The sequence below is a fragment of the Gymnoscopelus microlampas genome, assembly GCF_963454915.1.
Source record: "Gymnoscopelus microlampas genome assembly, chromosome: 24".
NCBI classification, from domain to species: Eukaryota; Metazoa; Chordata; class Actinopteri; order Myctophiformes; family Myctophidae; genus Gymnoscopelus; species Gymnoscopelus microlampas.
In genome coordinates this window covers 14,168,407-14,191,396 of record NC_139961.1, presented here as the reverse complement: position 1 = coordinate 14,191,396, position 22,990 = coordinate 14,168,407, and the positions used below count along the sequence as shown (strand labels likewise).

Below are 22,990 nucleotides of genomic sequence, written 5' to 3'. Positions count from 1 at the left end.
GACAACATCAGAGCCAGGGGGATTTACTAACAGAAAACACTAAAGAGTGAACACAAAAAGACAGTTCTTGCAGCTTTCTTATTTTTTGAGTCATAAATTGTTTTAATGTACTGCCTGGCTTCAATCTCAAATACAATGAATGAGGGTTTGGAATGACTAAATGTGGATTTATGTGTATGAAATTTAGCTAGAATAATTATCAATTTAATTATGAATACCTAATTTTCTTATTTTACTATTATTACTGAAGGCAAACAGCTAGAATACTGACACGGTTTCACTTGGTGTCACAGAGTGATGTCAGAGTGTGACGTCTTCAGTGAAATAAGCAGGGCTGGGCGTATGTATCATATATATAATATAATATTTCACATTATATATGTCATATATGCCACCACACTTTTTGTCACCATCTTCAAGTGCCAACGTCTGGTAAGCAGCGTTTCCCATTGGGGTTGTTTACATTTCCCAGTGTCTTTCCACTCTCCTGTTCCTACTGTAGTTCCTGTTTCTACTTTGAGTTGGGATTCTTCAGTAAGGAGTTTCCGCTTTCTGCGTTTGGATTCTTCCACCTAACCTTGTGATAACACAAACTTCTATACGTACATTGGTGGATAATACGTTGTGTAGCTCTGTCATGACTGTGGTGATTGGCTTTGAGGGCAGTGCCAATAAAATCGGCATAGGAATCATGAAGGATGGGGCGGTACTTTCCAACCCCAGACGCACCTACATCACACCCCCTGGCCAAGGGTTCCTGCCCAGCGAGACGGCCAGGCATCACCGCGGCGTCATCTTGACCGTGCTGAAGGAGGCGCTGGAGGAAGCAGAGCTGAAGCCTTCGGATATCGACTGCGTGGCGTACACCAAAGGACCCGGTATGGGTGCTCCGTTGGTAACGGTGGCCCTGGTGGCACGCACCGTGGCCCAACTATGGGGGAAGCCCCTCGTCGCCGTCAACCACTGTATCGGGCACATCGAGATGGGCCGTCTCGTCACCCAGGCCAATAACCCCACCGTGCTCTACGTCAGCGGGGGAAACACGCAGGTCATCGCGTACTCGGAGCGGCGATACAGGATATTTGGAGAGACCATTGACATTGCGGTGGGAAACTGCTTGGACAGGTTTGCCAGAGTGATCAAGCTCTCCAATGACCCCTGTCCTGGCTACAACATAGAGCAGATGGCCAAGAAGGGCACCCGGTATGTGGAGCTGCCGTACACCGTCAAGGGGATGGACGTGTCCTTTTCGGGGGTTTTGTCTTACATCGAGGAGGCTGCGCACAAGATGCTGAGCTCCGGGCAGTGCACGGCAGAGGACCTGTGCTTCTCCTTGCAGGAGACCGTCTTTGCCATGCTGGTGGAGATCACGGAGAGAGCCATGGCCCACTGCGGCTCCCGGGAGGTCCTCGTTGTCGGGGGAGTCGGCTGCAATCGAAGGTTGCAGGAGATGATGTCGGAAATGTGCGAGGACAGGAATGCAAAGATGTTTGCCACCGACGAAAGATTCTGTATTGACAACGGAGCAATGATTGCACAAGCCGGCTGGGAGATGTTCAGATCGGGTCACTTAACGGAGTTGGAGGACTCGTGGATTACCCAAAGGTACAGAACAGATGAAGTGGAAGTGACCTGGAGAGACTGAGAAGAGGATGACAGAGACAGAGGATGTTCTGTACAACTACTGGCTTCAGAAGATCATATCAAATCAAACTTTATTTGTGAAGCACATTTAAAACAAGCATGGTTGACCAAAGTATTGTATAAGTAAAACATCTAAACGGCAGAAAGACTGCATAAGATTATTCTATATATTCATTGTGGGGGGTGGGGGGCCACCCCCCAAGAATCTAGGTGTGAAGGCAGTAGTGGCCTGAACATCTAGTACTACAGGGTCTACAGGGGCGTTTTTCAGGCCAAGGACCCCTTAGCTGAGAGAGAGATGAAGCAGGGACCCCCACTACACATTGGATTAATGTTAAATGTGTGTTTTTGGACATTTAACCACTTCAAATCTCAATGCTTTGTAAACTTGACCTTTGGCTCGGTACTTGGTCTGCTCTTTTTTCCCTGTACACCAAGCCTCTTCGCCGAAAATAGCCGATCAACAAGGTCACAACGTGTCGAGCTTGTAGATCTGCTATTTTCAGCTAATGTTTCCCCAGAATAGGGATCCGAGGGTTCAAGTGGATAATGTACAAATAAAGTACCTATACACAAGTATAATATAGGCTGTAATACATCCTTTTATATAAATGTATTTGATGGAGACTGTCAGCATCTGTGTTTCTTGTTCCATTTTGAAGAATTGTAATAGTGATCCTGTAGGTGCCTAGGTGGGCATCACTATGATAGGTGGGCAATAGGGACATCCTGGCACCTCGATGTAAAAATGACTATTTTGTCCAAATTGTTAAACAATAAAATATTTGAAAAATATTGAAAAATTAGGTAGGGTAAGTGATTTTTTATTTATTTTTTGTTAAAAAGGTTAAAGTACTATATTATGATAGTAATCATTGCTACAGAGCGTTTGTTCGGTCACAGGGGTGACGGGTCTCTCCAGCTCTTTAGTAAACAGAATATAGTACATTTTCAGGTAGGTGACACATTTTAAGTCTATCAGGAGAGAGCATTGAAAATGCATTTTCTGTTTAATAAAGAGCTGGAGAGACATTGGAGACTCCTTATATGGACAGCACACTCTATAGTAACGAGCACTATCAGAACATAGACCTATTTTGCAATTATTTTAATAATTGCAAATCACTTACCCTTCCTTTTTAAATAAAGCACAATATGATCAGAACAGGTCTACTATTTCTACAATTGCTACAAAACCTGTATAGCCAGTCATTTTGGGGCATAAACAAGAAGTTGAATGATAAAAAGAAGTCTGATAATGATGTACCGACCATGCGTGTTCACATCATGTTTACTGTAATAAAATAAAAGTTCTTATATCACACACAATATTTTGTGGCCCCCCTGTAGTAACTCTGAATACCTATCATGTTCTAATGCTTACCTTGTGTAGGAAATCATTGAGGCCAGTATAGTTATCTCCAATTGAGTGAGTCTTGTTTAGTTCTAGTCTATCCCTGTGTTGATTGTCCTTTGAGTTCACCTGTGTCTAGTTAGTTTCCCTGTGTATATGTACCCGTTTGTCTTCATCTAATATTTGTATTACAGACCGCAAATACGGCCAATTTGAAATTACAGTCAACTACAACATACCTCTACAGTCCATTTCAAGAGATTCACTCAGCCAGACAGTCTCACCTTCCAAATCCGAGACACTAAAAACCTGCAACAACATCAAAAAGTAAGTAGCCTGGATTCATGCTTCATCATTAGACTATTTCGCTATTTAGATTTTTTTTTTTACAGGTTGACTGTTTTATTCTTACAAAAGTACAAAAATACACTTACAAACAAATCCAAGAAAAACAAATCCATACAAATATACATACATCCCAGACTCTTCAGAATAAATATTCACATCTTTATCAATTCATTTATGGCAATAAAAAGACCAATCTATTATTAAAAGTGTAGAAAGTGCCAAGGTGTTACTTTTCTTCTATTTTTATCTAGAGTACGAGCCCTTTTAAGGCTGGTCAGAATCTGGTTAAAAACCACGTTATGTGGAATTATTTGAACTTGACCTAATGACATTTTACATCGTGTTTTCCAAAGTTTTGCCACAACTACACACATGATCCACCAAAAAAAATCATGTTTTTCCTTGTCCATTGTCTCTCTGAAGATACCAAATCTGCAAGAATTGTTACTTATTTCAACATTAAAACCAATTCCCACCATACTGGCCCATACTTTTCTAGATCTATCACATTCAAACAAGAAGTGTTGTAAGGTTTCGGGGTAAGAGCAATTGGGTATAGGACATTCAGTTGTGTTGACTCTGTTACACCATCTCAGTATATGTCTAACTGGAAGCTTATTTTGGGAAATAAGGAAAGCTCTATCTTGCATTTCATATGATATGTTTCTTGCATAGATGTTCTTCACACATTTGTCATTTTCTTCCTCATTTAACCCTTCATATTGAGTCATACCTCCATTTACTTCCTCATTAATCATAGAATATAACATTTTACTTGATAATGTGCTCCAGTCAATATTCAAGTGTTCATATTTCTTTATAAAATCACCATAGAGCAATTTGTAGTCAGGTATACCATTCCGACTTCTACCGTATCTTTTTTTCCATGAATTTGGATCCCCAACCCAGATTGCTCTCCTCTTAATGCCATTAGCTATATTTTTAACAAAAAGTATCTTTAATTTTAGATCTAGATCAACGGCATCAAGTCCACCATTCTTTTTACTGCGGAATAAGATCTTTCTCTTGGTGATTTCATAGTTGGTTCCCCAGATGAAGTTCACACACATTTTATTCATTTTTGTTAAAAGTGTTCTTGGGGGGGGGAATATCGTACCCAAGAACATAAGAGTTGATATTAAGTAGCATTTCTGTATTTCCACTTTGGACCTATAAGAGGCTTTCATTCTATCATATTTACTTATTTCTTCTTTTAATTTTATGATTCTCTTCTCCCAGTTTTTTTCACAACATTTTTCCTTATTTATATAAAGACCCAGGACTTTGATTTCATCTTTTACAATTACGTTAATTTCTGGTTTATTTTCATCAATACCCATCCAAACTCCTTCTGTTTTATCTTGATTGAGTTTGGCTCCAGCTACTTCTTCATATAATTCAAAGTGTTTGTTTACAAAATTCATTTCAGCTTGGTTTCTTATTATGATAGATACATCATCTGCGTAGGCCAAAGCTGTTACTTTCTGACCTGTACTGATGGTTATTCCTTGTATATTCCTGTCTCTATTTATTCTTTTTATTAGTGGATTAATAGCGAGAATGTACAGGGCTGCACTGACCGGACAGCCTTGCTTTACTCCCTTCTCAATTTCAAATGGGTCTGTTAGGACTCCATTGACATTGATTTTCACTGTAGATCTTGCATATAGCAGTTTAACCATATCTATAAAACTATTTGGAATACCATATTTTTTCATCACTAACCAGAGGTAATCACGGGATATCAAGTCAAAGGCTTGTTTTTGATCCAGTCCTATAATATAAAAGTCTTTCACAGCATCTGAAGTTATAATGTCTCTAAATATACAGAGGTTATCCCACATCACTCTACCTTTTATAGCGCATGTTTGCTCTTGTTCAATAATTTGGTCTAAAATGTTCATCAATCTATTCATTATTACTTTGGCCAATATTTTGTAATCTGTATTCATCAAAGTCAAGTGTCTATAGTTATCTAAATTGCTTCTATCTCCTTTTTTGTGTAACATTGTCATCACTCCTAGGTAAAAATAGTCACTCAATCTGCCTTCTTTAATCCCTTCGTTGAAGGCTGCAGTAAGGGTAATAAGTATTGGTTCAAAGAGTAACAAATAGAGTTCAGCTGACAGACCATCAGGCCCAGGACTTTTATTTACGCTAAGTTGTTTTATGGCAATTTTTACTTCTTCTTTTGTAATTTCACCTAATAATGCTACTGTTTTCTCCGTAGACAAAGGTTGAATATCTTCTAAAAATTCTGATATTTTATCAAAATTGGTCTCAGATCTTTTATATTTCTCAGAACACATTTCTTGTATCACTCTTCTTTTCTCTTTTTCCTCGGAGACTACATAACCTTCTTTGTCTAAAACTGATTCGAGGAAACGTTTTTCCCTTCTTTTTTTACATATCGTCAGAGCTTTAGGAACCAGAACTCCTGAATCAGAAGTAGTGTTAAACCCCGCCTCCTTTTTTATATTGAACAAAAACTCGTTATTATAGCTGTTCAATTCTTTTTTTAGGTCATGTAGATCTTTCTGTTCGTTCTCACTCAATATGTTTTTTAATTTTAGAACTAATACTTGTTTTGTTAGCTGATCATATCTATGATTTCGTTCAATGTTAATCTCTTTAGACATACATTTAAAATAGTCGCGAATTCTACATTTCATTATTTCCCACAGTTCCATATAAGACTTTGTAAAACATTTCAATTCAAACATTTTCCTGATTTCTTTTTCAAGGTCCTTTGTGAGTTCAACATTTTCTAGGCATTTAACATTCAATTTCCAGTAACCTCTTTTTTCGTTTTTCCCAACTGAAAGCAAGGACACAATTATCAAATGATCAGATGTATCTGTAAGAATAGTATTATAGTTAATAGGGTCTATCGTTTTTGAAGTATACATTCTGTCAATTCTTGTTTTACAAGAGCTGTCAAATCTAGTGAAGCCTTCACCATTTGGGTTAAGTTTACGAAATATATCTACTAAATCCACATTGTTTGTTACTTCTTTCAAACATTTTCCTTCTGGGCTAAGTCTAAAAGGTGTATTTGAGATTTTGTCATTGCTTTCAGTAGTAGTATTAAAGTCTCCACAAACAATCACATGGTGTCCTGTAAACGTTATCTCTTGTAATTTCTTGAAGAGTTGCATTTTCTCGTTTGCTTTCTGAGATGTATATACATTAATTATCCTTATTTTAATTCCGTTAATAACACAATCAACCATTAAAAGTCTACCTGGTATTATGTCTCTCCTTTTATGGATCTGAACATCTTTTGATTTAAATAAAATACCTACTCCATCTGCCAAATCATTACCAATAGAAATAATTGCGTGACCTTTCTCCCAATGTCTAATCACATCATTTACATCCACTTCACTTTTCAGTCTCAATTCTTGAATGCATAATATATCAAAGTTTGTTCCTAATAGATAATTTATTTTTTCTTCTCTATATTTCTTTGACTGTATACCTCGTAAATTCCATGATCCTACAAATAAAGCAGTCATAGTAAAAGTGTGTGGAGTCTACTACACAGACGGATTACTTTGAGCTTTCTTTCGTGGTCGAGATGTACCTCTCTCATGTTGCGCTCGCGCTGTGTTAATCGTTGGGTGGTCTTCAGAGGAGTCAAGGGGTAGAGATCTTTTGCGTGTAGTCGAGGGGGTACTGGTTGATGGTCCTCGACGATGTGTTAGTGCAGGTGAAAAAGATGTTGCGTCTGGGAGTTTATAAAAAGTTATGGAGGGGTCTCTGTCATCGTAGTCCTGTTCATCCACTTGTTCGGCCCAGCTACGGGCTTGCTGGTGTGAATGTGAATTAGAATCGTTTCCATGATTTTGTGCCTCTTCCATGTGACTTTCCTGCGCTCTAATGATGTTATCTTCTTCTCGTGCGTCTTCCAGTGCTGTCGTTTCTCTCCTCTCGTCTTCAGATGCTGTCGATTCTCTCCTCTCCTCTTCCAGCGCTGCCGGTTCCTCCGCCTCGGTCACGCCGGGGTGCGGCGTCGCTGCAGCGGGTAGTACGTCTCTCTCTCTCGGTGGTAACGGTGCCCGTTGTTCTGTCGTCTTCGCTATTTAGAGCACGCACAGTGTCATCGAAGTTTAACTTCGCTTTTCTGCCAACAATTGCTATTCAATGACAATGAAACTGCACTCAAGTTAGGTGTGACTGCGCCCTCAATGATTTGTTTGGAAAAAGAACAAATATAGACTTACACTACTAGCATTGAATCACAAGATGGTCATATATCATAATCATCTTGGAAGATTTTCAAAATAGAGTTTGCTCTTTTTCCATTTTTTCATATTTCAAATATAAAGTGGTTACTCCATAGCACATGTTATAATTACATACGATACCTCAGAAGTACCTATATATTCCTTATTGTTCTCAAAAGCCTTATAATATGATCGGTGGGCATTTTCTCATACTTATAATCAGATTGCAGTACATCTCCCAACCAATAAGGTGGCATAGTTGAAAGTATATGAGGAAATACAGAGAATATGGCCACCGGTCGGATTAAAATGCTTTTCATCGAACAATACAAAATATACGGATACTTCTTAGGGGCCATACATAATTTTGACATCTGTGACCATGGAGTAAGCACTTTAAATTTGAAATCTGAAAGTTTATGTAGATGTACGGACAAAAAAGGAAACTATTTTGAAGAACATCCATCACAGTCATGACTCATGTATCATAAGTAACCTATATAAGCTAATGACGTCTTGTCTTTCCCTTTGTCTTTTCTCATAAGATTGGCGAAATAAACATCAAGATCCTGAAAATCAATCCATCACAATTTCCTTCATACATACATTCAACAGACCATCATTCAAATATGACATCGAAGTAGCCGACGAAACAGGAAAAAAACAACTCGCCGCATGGGAATCCCAAATTCATCAGATTCAAGAAGACTCAACAAAATCACCAACCTCAAACATTACATGCAAGGACACATTTCAACCAAACAATAACACAAACAAATGCCCCCATTGCACAATGCGTCAAAAATCTGCCGATTTCGCCACAATAACTTCTGGAACCATCATCGTCGACACTCCAAAGAAAACCACACTAACCCTACCCATGTCTGCAATAACCCGCTATCTAACCACAAACAACCTCACACACGCATCCTCACCACCTCAGAATCCATCGAAGAGCACCTGCTAGAACAAGACAACTGCACAATTCTACACACATCCAATCTACTAATCGCATCAATAACCCCCTCTGCACAAAGTCAACCCGGAACATCATATCACTCAACATCATCATATCATCACCAAGAGTCAGAAATGGATGATGAAATCTTCAAACAAATCAACGAAATAGACGATCAACATTCTCATTCACGTTTTCATTCTTTAAAATGTTATATGAATGTGATGTATAGATGTACCTATATAAATAATACTTTGTTAAAAAGGTCCATATGTCCAAAGGAAAATACTATAATACTAATAAATATCCTTTATTAAAATCAACATTTTTGTAATACAGTAGCTAGCCTGGCTCCAGCCCCTGAATGAAAATTCAGGCTGAGTGTCAGGCTACTGATTAAGGGTATTTGAGACCAAAACATTTTGGCGGGTTTTTATGAACTAGCCTTTTTTTTATATATATCAAAGCTTTTTTTACACTTTGTACCATGGACTAATTTGTTGTAGATAGATTGTTTCCCCCTTGTACCAAAGAGCACCTAACAAAATGTTTTTTTTTGCCAGTCTGTTGTCCTCCTTTTTTTTCTAACACCTGTACCACGGTGTTTTGTAACTTCTGTGTATGTTCCAGCTAGTTGACAGTAGGTGTCAGCGTTGAAGCACTTTCACAGTCCGTAATCACCATAGAAGATAAGATTGTCTAATTCATGTTACAAACAACTTTGTGGACAGTACAGTAAACAGTATATTTAGACAATATTCCATCCTCTTTTGACGAGGGAAACTATTGAAAAAAAGTTTTCAAATTTGATTTAGTACATTAACAAAGAGAAAGAGATCTCAGCTAGAAAGGTGCACTCATTAAAGTGTAAATCTCGCCAGGATGCATGTTCTGTGTAATGACCTAGCAGGGGTCTTCAACAGGGGGTCGTCAGAGATACTACAGGGGGTCTGCCAAATCTATGTGAGAGAACATTCTCTTTTTTTTTACACTAAACACTTGAACCCCAGCATCCCTATTCTGGGGGGAACATTCACCGAAAATAGCTTGTAGATCGGCTATTTTCAGTGAAGAAGTTTGGTGTAGAAGCAAAAAAAGAAAAAAAGTACTTTTTGGACAAATGGTTGGAAAATACAACATGAAATCAAAAATATTAAAAAGTGTATTTAAAGGTTTTAACTGAAAAATCCACTCCAGTGAGCCATGGCAGGTTTTTTTCTCTGTGAAAAAAAAAACGGTTTTCCTGCGGGTGTCGCTGTTGACGGATTTTGCCTGTCAATCATCGCCTCTGCTCCGCCCCCCCCCAAAAAGGAGAAAGATGGGGCAGGGGAGGGGAGGAGAGAGGTCGGGATTAAGTCTACAGCACTTTTCTGAGCCTAATTATTCACAAAACCCCTGCCCCAATGTTCGAAGTTCCGTTTTTTGGGTGTAATTGATTGACCTTTGAACACAGACGCTAAAGTGTCCCTTTTCGAAAACCACTCGCCATTCCAAGGTTGCGTTTGTGCCCCATGTCGAATTCTCCACAGACCTGTCTGCCTGTAACCATGAAGACCAGAGGGCTGGTATCTGGAATTTGTACAGAAAGAGTTGGAGATGCAACGAAGAGGGGAAAAAAAGGAAGGCCAGATAGCAAATCAATCAACTCGGGTGATGTGTCAAGTTCTAGTAGGCTTTCCATGCTCAGAGGTGAATGAGGATACACATTCAGGGCTGTTACTTTTAACCCATTTAGACCTGATTCCACCAATGTCTTCTAAATCCTACGTTTTCTGAAAAGCTTACGTTGCTATATGAGTGGTCCTCAACACTTTTTCATGTCAAGGACCCCCAAAATTATATGTATTTGGCCGCGGACACCCATCTCAAAATATTTTGTTCGACCCCCCCCCCCAGAAGCAAATATTTGAGTTAAAATGTTAGCTTTAAAAATATACAGTTTATTTGGGGGCGTGTTCTCTCCTCCGCGTCATCAGTGCCCATACCCTGGGGTTGGCGAAAGGGCCTCTCTGTGTGGAGTTTGCGCGTTCTCCCCGTGTTCCCTAGGGTAGGTACCCTCACAAAAACATGCAGTAATCCTGGTCACTATACTGCCTCCCCCTGGCCAGCCGGGGCGCCTGATGGAGGGGAAAGGAACGGGTTGGAATAACGTGTTCCTTCCACACGCTACGTCCAACCAGGGAAACTCTCCCCTGTCAGGTGACAAGAGGGTCAGTTGGCTCTCATGCATTGAAGGAGGCATGAGCTCGGCCCTGGCCTCCCTAGGTTGGCAGAGGGAGTGTAGTGCCCAGGATTACATAGACAATTGGCACTGGGTGTAAAAAACTGGGGTTACAAAATCGTGGGATAAAAATTGTAAGTAAAAAAAATAATATATATATATATATATATATATATATATATATATATATATATATATATATATATATATATATATATATATACAGTATATTCAAAGATTTGCACACATTTTCATGATTTTTCTAAAATAGCAGATCTACAAGCTCGTATATCAGCTACTTTTTAATAGCCAAGTATAAAATGAAGTGGTTAAAATCTAAGATGAGAAGGATGCTTTCCCGGTCTTAATGGCTTAACGAGTGGATTGGACTCTCTCCAGTGCCTGTCATTTGTGATTTATTTGTTTTAACTTTGTCTCTCTGTGTGAGCTGGAAGAGCTTGAGAGAGCGTGGTGTGGTCATCACTGAAGGCTCCTGTAGCTGTGTCGTTTTGGCCTTTTTTTTTTTACGGCTTACCGCTAGCAAACATGCAAACACTGATCCCCAGTGGCGTGCACAGACATTTTTAGGGGCAGGTGATCAAGTAAATTATACTTTTTTTTGTTTACTTGGTCTGCTCTTTTTTCCCTCTACACCTATACCTCTTTGCCAAAAATAGCCGATCTACAAGGCCACAACGCCTCGCAGCGCGAGGCGCTGTGGGCTTGTAGATCTGACATTTTTGGCTAAAGGTTCTCCTCAGAAAAGGGATGCTAGGTTTCGAGTGGTTATGGTAAAAAGAAAAATCATATCACATAAAGATTTGGCGGACCCCCTGTAGTAACTCTGAGGACCCCCTAGGGGTCCCGGACCCCCTGTTGAAGACCCCTGCTGTAAACTGGGCACACTTCAAAAGGGCACTTCTGGTCAAGAGGGCAAAGGGCAGGTGCTATAGCACCACCTAGAGTCTATCTGTGCACGTCCCTGCTGATCCCTACGGCAGGGATTCTCAACCTATGTCCTTTCAAGGCCCCCCCTGTTAGATATCGTTGCTGTCGGGTAGAACCCTCTTATCTTCATATTTTAACCTTTTGTGTATTTTTTGGTAAATTAACGCCCTGCTTGATCATACTACAGCGTCACACAAAAGTATCAAAAGTGACTTTGAGCTTATCGATCTGCTACTTTTTGTTGCTTTTGAACCTGACAGAGACGATAAGCATTAGTCCACTGATCTCCATGTGATACCTTCTTTGGGGGGGTCTGTTATCATTTAATCAACTACCGCATGGGAATTACTTTAGACTATGATGGCAAAATAAAGTAAAGTTAAAAACTAATGTGGGTACATCACAAGTTATCTAAATGAACACCATGACATTGATTAATATCACCCACCAGGTAAACCTTTTAATTGTATATTATGCAACAAAGACAAACATTCACATTTTGGTTAAAAAATAAAATACATAATCATCCATCTCTAAACAGATAATTTTATATTTGGCCTAATAATTGTAATCAATAAAATGTAATTCCATTGATTATTGAATTGATTACGGATCTTGTCAGAGAAGTTACTAGGGAAAAGCTTGGGTCCAGAAGCACTGCAACAAGAAAATAAATGATGTGGACCCATTTGGAACGTTATGTTGTCAAGTGTGAAAATGTCTACAATTAATCGTGTCACCCATATGGTCAACATTGTAAAAGTAAGCTGGCATGGAATCATTGTTATCTAGCAACGGCCAGAGGGCAGAATTGTTGAGCCAACATGGATGAGCTCAATGAAGCAAAGGTTTAAACTTGGTTGGTCTGCCTGGCTGTCTGGCTATAGGATACTACTGGCTGATACTTAGCCATATTTGATCGATTAATTAATTAATTAATTTAGCTTAATGATAGTGAGGTGTAGTTGTACTACACATATTTATCCATTCATAAACTTCTGCCTGTGTGATGCTTAATGCAGGTATGCTCAATGTGGAGCTCATTTGGAGTCTGAAAAACAACTCTTTCATGTTTATTGCGAGTTGTTTTCAAACTCACAGCTACTGGATGTGAACTTCAAAGAGGCAAACATCAGTAATTAAGTTCTGAGGGAAACGTCGTATATGAATGTAGGGCCCTCTCAGTTTTTCTGACAACTTGTCAAAGGTAAAAAGTGCATAGCGAATCAGTGTTGGGTCTCCCTGTTCAAGCACGGAGCTCACAAACATGTATGAATATTCTGTCTTTCAATAACAATCAGTGGTGTAAAGTAACTGAGTACATTTACTCAAGTACTGTACTTAAGTACAATTTTGAGGTATTTTTTACTTTACTGCATGGAGTATTTTCAGTTTTTAGTAATTTTACAAGTTCTACTCCACTACATCTCAGAGGCAAATATTGTGCTCTTTTACTCCACTACAATTATTTGAAAACTTTAGTTAGTAGTTACTTTGTAGATTTTGATTATTATTACAAAACGTACATTAACCACTTCCGCTCTATATATATATTTCGGCCATTTGAAAATAGGAGATCTACAAGCTCACAATGCGTCGCGATGTGACACATTGTGAGCTTGTAGATCTGCTATTTTCAAAAGATTTTTATACATTTGAAAACTTGAAATGGGACATTCTGCATAATGAGTACTGGAGGTCCCTGGCACAAAATATTTTTGAGACGGGGGGTCCGCAGACAGATACATATCATTTTGGGGGTCCTTGACATGAAATAGTTTGAGAACCACTGCTCAAGGCTACTTACTTACTGGGTTAGAGAGGCGTGGCCCTGTGGCCGAGCCTGATGTGACGTGAGCGTGTCAGACAGGTGATTGTGGCCCCCATGTGGTGAGACAGACAGCTGTGTGTCCCTCCCTCCCTGCCCTCCCCCCCCCCCAACCCCCCCCAGCCAAATAATTTTGTCAACCAAATGGAATTGGTTCCATTTGTAGCTCTATACCCTCGGAGTAGAGGATTTACATTAGATTGGGGTCCCACTCACAGAGAATCTGTCAAATGCCTGGTAGTCCGTGACCTACTGCATATCGTTGCTGTCCGACAGAAACCAGCTAACTCCATTTTTCCGCTTTTGCATTTTTTTCCACAAATCAGTGCTATTGAACACCCTTTATGTCTGTGTTGATTAAAAAAATATTGAACCAATGAAAAGTATTAAATAGTGCTTCTGACAAAACCAGCTAACTCCATTGGATCCTCAAACTTTATGCTAAACCAGCCAAGTCGACAAAAGGGGGGGTGGAGTTAGCTGGTTTTGTTGACTCTAGGCTCCACCCCCTTTTGACCTCCAACCTCATTGTGAGCTTGGAGGTCCATTTAGCTGTTCTTATATCAATGATGAACAATACCTCATAACCATTTTTTGTTTTGTTTTTGTTATTTCCTGAAAAATGAACATTTGGAGTTAGCTGGTTGCTGCTGGACAGCAGAGATATGGCGGGTCCTTGAAATGAAACAATGTTATAATCACTTTAGACCACTAGAGCTATGGACGAAAAGAATCATGCATGCTTCCGTGAAACCAACACACACCTAATTATAGCAAATCTGTGTAATGGCCTTGCCATCCCAGTGATCCCACTAATGCCCGCTCCCCTGCTCTCTGACTCGGAGCCTCTGGGTGAGTCTGCATGCCGGCCTAGGCTAGCCCTGAAACATGACTGGATTAACTTCACCCTGGTGTTTGCAGTTTCTCCATTATGGCCCGTACATCTACATAAGCATTCAGATTTCAAATATAAAGTGCTTACCCTATGGCCACGGATGTTACAATTATGTTCGGGTCTTTAGAAGTACCCGTATGTTCCGTATTGTTCAATAAAAATAAATGTAATCCAATTGGTGGCCATTTTCTCCGTATTTCCTCCATTTGCTTTCAACTACGCGACCCTATCGGTTGGGAGCTGTACTGCACTCTGATACATTATAACTATTAAAAGATGGCCACCAATCGGATTAAAATGCTTTTTATTGAACAATACGGAAGACACGGGTACTTCTGAAAGCCCGTACATAATTGTAACATCCATGGCCATGAGGTAAGCACTTTATATTTTAAATCTGAACGTTAATGTAGATGTACGGACCAAAAAGAGAAAGTGCAAACACTATGTTGAAGTTCATCCATGACGGGATCGTGACAGACGACCGTCGTGTGATCCATGGCTACGGGGGCTTCTCTCTCTCTCACGGCCACCGGATAGCAAACAGGAGGGCGGACGTTATTCCTCAAGTATGACGGCCGCTCGGAAATGGGTATATTGAGTGGGGGGGGGGGGGTATCGGGTTTTACGCATGGCGTCGTCCTCGTCCGTCCAAGATGGGAAAGGGGGGGCTCGTCATGGCTATCCGCCACCTCGCAGACTATTTTTAAGGTGAGAATGCTCCCCCAGCCCCCCCGGACCGCCCCAAGGAACACCTGCTCCCGTCCGTCTGACAGGACAAGACCCCCGGAGCCCCCCTCCCCCCCGTCTATCCAGCCCTTCTGCTGCGCTCTGACCGCCCGTCCGTTACTCTGTAACCACCGTGAAGTTCTCTAGATAACTCAACACTCCTCCACCACCTCTTGCTGTTTGACTATCGTCTGGATTTCAACTTTATTTTCTTCCTTTTTTTCTTCCCCGAGGATTTAAATTGTTTTATTTGCCGATCCCTCCCTCCCTCCCTCCCTTCTTCTCCCGAGCAACTTTTTTTTCCTTTTTTTTGTTTTTGGACCCCCTGCAGACCCCCTGACATGGCGGAGGCTGTGCGTCCCGAGGACCACTGCGATGAGGCGGTGGAGGACGAGTTTGGAGAGATCATCAAGTGTCGATCCGGTAGGAAATAATAAAATAAACGCTCGTGTGTGTGTGTGTGTGTGTGTGTGTGTGTGTGTGTGTGTGTGTGTGTGTGTGTGTGTGTGTGTGTGTGTGTGTGTGTGCGCGCTCGCGCGCGTGGTTTGTGCTCGTATGATGGCTGCAGGTTTGGGAGACCATCGAGTTGAGGAAAAGGCCTCATGTGTGTGTGTGTGTGTGTGTGTGTGTGTGTGTGTGTGTGTGTGTGTGTGTGTGTGTGTGTGTGTGTGTGTGTGTGTGTGTGTGTGTGTGTGTGTGTGTGTGTGTGTGCGCGCGCGCGCCGCGCACACAATATGCTGTGGGGAGATCATCTGTCATTCATTGCTGCCTGCTGTTTTCCAATTCATTCTACTGTTCTGAGTGTAACCATAACTCACACCATTGCTGTAGCCTATTATTTGGTTGTTAGAAATTGATAATGTGCTATAATGTAACCGCCACACACACACACACACACACACACACACACACACACACACACACACACACACACACACACACACACACACACACACACACACACACACACACACACACACACACACACACACACACACACACAGAGTTGTGTGATCATCTTCTATTAGACATAAACACAGTAGTGTAAAGTAACTAAGTAGGCTACTTTTGATGAAGTAGTCTGTACTTGGTATTTTTTACTTTACCAGAGTATTTCTAGTTTTCAGTATACTTCTACTCCACTACATCTCAGAGGCAAATTATTGTACTTTTACTCTACTACATTTATTTGAAAACTTTTGTTTAAGTTACTTTGTAGATTTTGATTGTAATTACGAAACATACATCAACCACTTCAGCCCTATATACTTCGGCTATTTGAAAATAGCAGATTTACAAGCTCACAACGCGTCGCTTAGCGGCGCGTTGTGAGCTTGTAGATCGGCTATTTTCAAAAAGATCATTTTATACATGTGATAACTTGTGAAAGGTTTCATTCTGCGTAATGAGTACTTTAACTTTTGGTACTTTAACTATATTTTGATGCCAATACTTTGGCACTTTTACTCAAGTATACATTTTGATTACCGAACGTTTACTTGTATTTTCTACATTGCACTATTGATACTTTTACTTAAGTAAACAATGCGAGTACCATCACTGCTTAAAAATAATTCCTAAGAATGGCCTGATTTGTAGCAGCTGGCTAGTGGTCTGAAAAGTGAGGACAACCTCAGGAACTGAGGAACCTCAGCTGCCATCATGGGCCCTCAAAGACTTATAGCCTATTATAGATTTTTATAATCGAATGAATATTGAAGTGTGTGTGTGTGTGTGTGTGTGTGTGTGTGTGTGTGTGTGTGTGTGTGTGTGTGTGTGTGTGTGTGTGTGTGTGTGTGTGTGTGTGTGTATGTATGCGTGTGTGTGCGCGTGTGAGAGTAGTCATAGGGCAGCGGTTCTCAAACTTTTCCATGTCAAGGACCCCCACATTGATATGTATTTGAACGTATTTTGAAGAAGAGAAGATTTGTGTTAAAAGAAAATGCAACAAAAATGCAACATAAAAAACAAAATGTTCAAAAATAGCTGCTATTTTTTAATAGCCAATGTATAAAAGATGGATAAAGTGGTTAAAATGATCGTGAGGATTGTATGAACACATTTAGCTAGGGAACCCCCTGGAACCCTTGCCCCCCAAAGGACCCCTGGGGGTCCCCGGACCCCACTTTGAGAACCACTGGTGTAGGGTATATATATCATTATATTTCAGATATATACACTAGGCTGCTGTATATAGGTGGCTCTACTACCAACTTTACTCCTCCGAACTCCCTTGCGGCTATTATGTCAGAGTGGAATACTTGTGCACGGTGTCTCCTAGGGAGGTAGAATGGTAGCTACCGAGGTGAAATGCAGTGTGATTCACTGTTCTTATATTTAAGAGACAGTCTCTAGGTGGTAAGTAGAGATACAATCTGAACAGAGACAGAATGTAGCGACTATACTGTTGCATTTACCCTCAATTCCTCTGGTACTTCTGTTTACAGTTCTTCTTCAATTGTGTGTGTGTGTGTGTGTGTGTGTGTGTGTGTGTGTGTGTGTGTGTGTGTGTGTGTGTGTGTGTGTGTGTGTGTGTGTGTGTGTGTGTGTGTGTGCGTGCGTGCGTGCGTGCGTGCGTGCGTGCGTGTTATGCATTGTGTTGATATTGATATTTGACAGGAAAGTCACTCAGTCCTTGACAGAATGTGCTCAACTTAACCAGTACCAAATTCCACATCATCTCTCTCTCTCTTTGTATCTTGACAGAACATAATGGCAGTGACACTGACACGGTGGAATCCTTGGTATTATCCTAACTTGTACCCATGAAGGTTAAAAGAAACCCCTGGAATGTACAGTCGAGCTGTACAGGTGTCAGTAATTCACCGCCTGCAGACAGAGCTGCCTTTGGACTTTTTTCCTTCAGGCAGCCCCCAAAGCAAAGCAAAAAAAAAAAAAATCAAGATGATTTAATTCAGGGGAACACGGGAAACGTGCCATCCGATCAGCCATTCCACCCAAAGCATTTCTCGGGAGCATTTCTCGGGGACCTTTCAGCCATACTCTGCTGTAATCTACCTTTAGCTCTGGGGACGAACAGGGCCCAGCCCAGGTCTAATTCATTCTTTTATAATAACGGATTTTGCTTTAATAATAGATTTTCAACGGACAAAAACGTGTCGTGACACGTTGCCTTCAGTTGTATTTTCACATATATATATATAGCGATGAGATGAAATATAGATTGGGGCATTGGCCTTCAGCTTAACCCATAGGCTGACTGTGGGATTGCAGCTCTAGAATATAGCCTGGGGCTAAATAATGAGCCCGCTTTGAAATAAGGTTCATTTAGCATTGAGTTTGCCTCACAGTGTGGGCCGGAAGGCACTGCTTTTTTGTTGTGTGTGTGTGTTGTGCTGCATGTGGTGCTGTGTGTGTGCAGTGGTGTAAAGTAACTACTGTAAGTACATTTACTTAAGTACTGTACTTAAGTACAACATGTGTGTGTGTGTGTGTGTGTGTGTGTGTGTGTGTGTGTGTGTGTGTGTGTGTGTGTGTGTGTGTGTGTGTGTGTGTGTGTGTGTGTGTGTGTGCGTGCGTGCGTGCGTGCGTGCGTGCGTGCGTGCGTGCGTGCGTGCGTGCGTGCGTGCGTGCGTGCGTGCGTGCGTGCGTGCGTGAGCCTGCGTGGCGGTGTGTTGTGTTGTGTTGTGTTGTGTTGTGTTGTGTTGTGTTGTGTTGTGTTGTGTTGTGTTGTGTTGTGTTGTGTTTGAGTGAGAGTGCCAGTGAGTGAGTGAATACCAGTGTGCTGGCTCCGAGGCAGAAGTCACGGGGGACTTCTGTTTCCAGATATAGCGTCTGTAAATACCAAATGACCTGATATACTCCGCGAGTCTGGTAAGCAGACCGAGCTGGCAGGCAGGCAGACAGACAGACAGACAGTCTTAGAGACAGACAGACAGACTGACTGACTGGTGGGCGAGGTGTAGATTCACACGATGGACGGACGGACGGACTGATTGATTGATCGACTGTCAGATAGATAGAGACCGCTTGTGGACCCAAATCCTCAGTGTTTGAATATTGTTGCTGTCATATGTCAAAACTGTTACTGTTACTGTCAGGATTGAAATGGGAAAATATCAGATCTACAAGCTCAAAGCGCATAGAGAAAAAAAAACATGAAAAGTTAACCACTTAATCCCCAGCATCTATAGACCCCTTAACAGACGACGTCACACTGATAAGAACCAGTATGCGTGCAATGAAACCCATTCTGTCAGGTCTCGCTAGGATGCGCCTCACCAGCCAACACACAAGAGGGGGTTGGGGTGTGCTGAAACCAGCGCACCCCGAAACAACAGGTTGAGAATTGATTGCATGCAACAATCACCTGTGCATCCAGTCTCAATATTGGTAAACAAATAATTGGTCTATAGTGTGGGCAAAGCTTTTGCTGAAAATGGCAGACGCGTTGAGTGGCGTTGTGAGCTTGTCCATCGGCCATATTTTCAGCGAAAGCTTTCCCGACAATAACAGAAAACAGAAAAGACATTAGTATAGAGCCCTGAGGGACTCCGCTCAACCATATGGGGTTTAAGTAGCCTGGGATCAATGCCATTTTCGGGTTTCTGATCCGGTCGGAGCGGAAATAACTTTACATCAATCAGGTGGCCGGAACCAACGAGCGGAGCCACTGGCGCCGTGCACCTCCAAAATGATTCCCCTAGTTTAAAACTCGTTTAGTTTGTTATAAACGTTTTCTTTCTTTTGGTTGGTATAATAATGGTTTGGTATGTCCATCTTTTATTGTAACTCATAGCGAGACTAGCGAGACTAAACTAATTGATTTGCATTATGTGGGGAACAAAAACAATGCGATGCCAACCGGGAACCAACCACCGGAACCACGATTCTTTTTTTTCTTTTTTCTAAACCAGATCACACGGCTAGTTTTAGAACGAATACCAGGCTTCGCGAGGTTAGGGTTTAAGTAGCCTGCCCCAGCGCATCTGATATCTGGCATAGAGGGGCGGATTCAAAATCTCTGCCGAAAACATCCGTGGGCTCCCATTGGTTCACCGATCTGTGTGCCCGCCCCCGCCCTGCTCCGTGCCCCTCCTCCTCCCCCAATGTGCAGCATTGAGAGCCCTGACGTCACAACATTTGGAGCGACGCCCACTGCACTCTGGTTGGTTGGGGAAATGAAAGGTTGACTCCCGCTTCCTATGCCAGGAATGTCAACAGCTTGGTCCAGGCTTTCTTTTTGAGCAAAACGCGAAGGAAAATAAAAGCCTGGAGATCGAGGCTAGGGTTTCAGTGGTTAAAATATGGATGATACAAGGTTTCTGCCCGAAGAAAGCAACGATATTGACCCGTACGATATGGGTCCATGTATTTACACTCGCTACACACTTGCTGTGTGCAGGACAAAACCAGGAGAGCAACCTGTCTTCTTTCACCGTCTCAATAATTCATGTTGTTACATTAGAAAGACACCCAGCAGGCCTAGAGTGTATTTGCACTCATGGGTTATTTGGACAGGTCAACCTCGCTCCCTGTCTCTCTACCTCTCTCTACCTCTCTACCCCCCCCCCCTCTCTCTCTCTCTCTCTCTCTCTCTCTCTCTCTCTCTCTCTCTCTATCTCTCTCTATTTCTCTCTCTCGCTCTTTCTCTCTCTCCCTAGTACTTTTGAGGTACTTTTACTTTACTTGAGTGCGTCCATTTTTTGATACTTAATACTTCTACTCCTCCACATCTCAGAGGCAAATGTTGTACGTTGGTTTTTGCCAACTTTAGTTTCTATTTACTTTTGCAGATTTAGATCATTATTATTTAATGTATGATTATCACTAATAATACATTAACCAATAACACTTATTCGAAAATAGCTGATCTACAAGCTCACAGTAAAACAAGAAAAATGTTAGTACTTTTACTGTGGCACTGTACAGTAAGTATATTTTGACGCGAATACTTTTGTACTTTTACTAAAGTAAAAATTTGAGCACCAGACCTTTACTATTACAGAGTATTTCTACAGTGTGGTATTGCTACTTACTTTTACTTAAAGGGATAGTTCACCCCCAAAATTACTTTTTTTCTATCGCTTAGTCACCTCTTGAGAATTGAATTCATGGATATTGTTTTTGTTTTTGTCGCATTCCTAAGCCAATAATTTGATGACCAGCGGACCGGTAGGCAGTGGTTCCGGTAGGAGAGTAAGGAGAGTCTTTGTGTCTCCTACCGGAACCGCTGCCGGTCATCAAATTATCAGCTTAGGAATGCGACAAAAACAAAAGAAATATCCATGAATTCAAGTCTCCATGGGGTGAATAATTGATGGAAACATTCATTTCTTTGGGGTGAACTATCCCTTTAAGTAAAAAAAAAAAAAAAACGGTGTACTTCTTCCATGCTCTTGTCCAGTCTTCCTCTATCTGTCATGCCTACCTATGTCCACCTCTGTTCTCTGTGCACTCCTCTCTCTCTCTCTCTCTCTCTCTCTGTTCTCTGTGCACTCCTCTCTCTCTCTCTCTCTCTCTCTGTTCTCTGTGCACTCCTCTCTCTCTCTCTCTCTCTCTCAGACTGTTCTCTTTGCCCTCCTCTCTCTCTCACTCTGTTCTCTTTGCCCTCTCAGACAAAGTGGATTTCCTGTCCAGGCTCTGTGTAAACAACAGTCTCCAACCCTGGCGACCTCGCAGGTTAACCAAAGGTTTCCAGAGATGAATGGAAGCATCTTGCTCTTGTCTCCGTCTATCACTGTTGCTCTCTCTATCTCTCTCTCTCTCTCTCTTCTCTCTCTCTCTGGTGGTTATCTTGTCTTTCTCACTCTCTCCCTCAACCTCTTCTCTTTCTCGCTCTCCCTCTGTTTGTGTGTGAGAGAGAGAGAGAGAGAGAGAGAGAGAGAGAGAGAGAGAGAGAGCGAGCAGCTGTTCGGTCATCTGGAGACTGAAATAGCGGTCAGCTGGCCGTTTGGTCGTTAGCAGTGTGGTTTCAAATGGCCTAGTTTGGGAGGGTGCCACGCTCCCCCCCTCCCTCTCTCTCTCTCCCCCCCCCCTCTCTGGCTTGCTATCTGTTTGAGGATCAAGGGTCAGTGACACGTGTGAGTATTGTTGCCACCCAGGTTGCAGCCTTATGACGCTGGTCTGGATTCTCTGTGGCCAAAGCTAAATGTGGCCGTCAGTCACTGGCTATGTTTACATGCATGCACCGTACGCTATCCGGAATAGTGACTCATATCCCGTTTTTTACTGGTCTGAATCTGGGATATCGTCGCTGTCGGGCAGAAACCTCCTATCTCCATGGTTCACTTTTTGTATTGTTTTGCGTAAATTAATGCCCTACTTGATCATACGACAGAGTGACACAAAAGCATCAAAAGTAGCAGAGTGCAAGTACGAAACGCGGCGTGAAGCGACCCGTTTTGAGCTTGTAGTTCTGCTGCTTTTGCTACTTTTGAATTTGAATTAACAGTTTCGGAAAATATGAGGTTTCCACCCGGCAGAGACGGAGATGATATGCTCTTTAATAGCAGCTGTTAAATATTTGGAACGTCAAATCATTTCCTTCGTTTGAACTCCATGACGGACCTGAATTCTCATAATTGGTCCAGATGATTTACCCTCTCAGCTTGAGTCATCACTTGGGCCTTTAACGACAATGTCAGGTCACTCTGTTGCCAAAAATGTTCATGTTTTATTTGAAGCCACGTTCACAAACTCATTCAGACCAGGGTTTTTTTTCTCAGGAATATTTCTGGGTTAAGATTTTGTGGTGTCTTCGTTTTGAAGACACCACATACATAGAACATAATACGGCCATTTAAAAGTTAGGGTAAGTGATATTTCTTTGTTAAATTGTTTTAACAAACAAATAACATCGCAAAGATTTGAGTT

The 22,990-nt window shown here is 41.5% G+C and overlaps 2 protein-coding genes across 7 annotated transcripts in view; both read left to right on the top strand.

Moving 5' to 3' along the window:
* Positions 1 to 637: 637 nt before the first annotated feature.
* LOC311040426 (tRNA N6-adenosine threonylcarbamoyltransferase-like) lies at positions 638 to 1,645 on the top strand (the record flags this gene model as incomplete). The annotated part of the gene is made up of 1 exon (XM_084050708.1): positions 638 to 1,645. The coding sequence occupies one exon, from the start codon at positions 638 to 640 to the stop codon at positions 1,643 to 1,645; it is 1,008 nt and encodes a 335-aa protein (XP_083906834.1).
* A 13,644-nt stretch (positions 1,646 to 15,289) lies between these two features.
* dmd (dystrophin) overlaps positions 15,290 to 22,990 on the top strand; it is a 555,891-nt gene continuing 548,190 nt past the window's right edge. For all 6 annotated transcript variants that reach the window (XM_084050679.1, XM_084050677.1, XM_084050678.1 and 3 more), the window contains exon 1: positions 15,290 to 15,577. In XM_084050679.1, the coding sequence (XP_083906805.1) occupies positions 15,496 to 15,577 (82 nt within the window). In that variant the 5' untranslated portion in view covers positions 15,290 to 15,495. The remainder of the gene's footprint in view (positions 15,578 to 22,990) is intronic.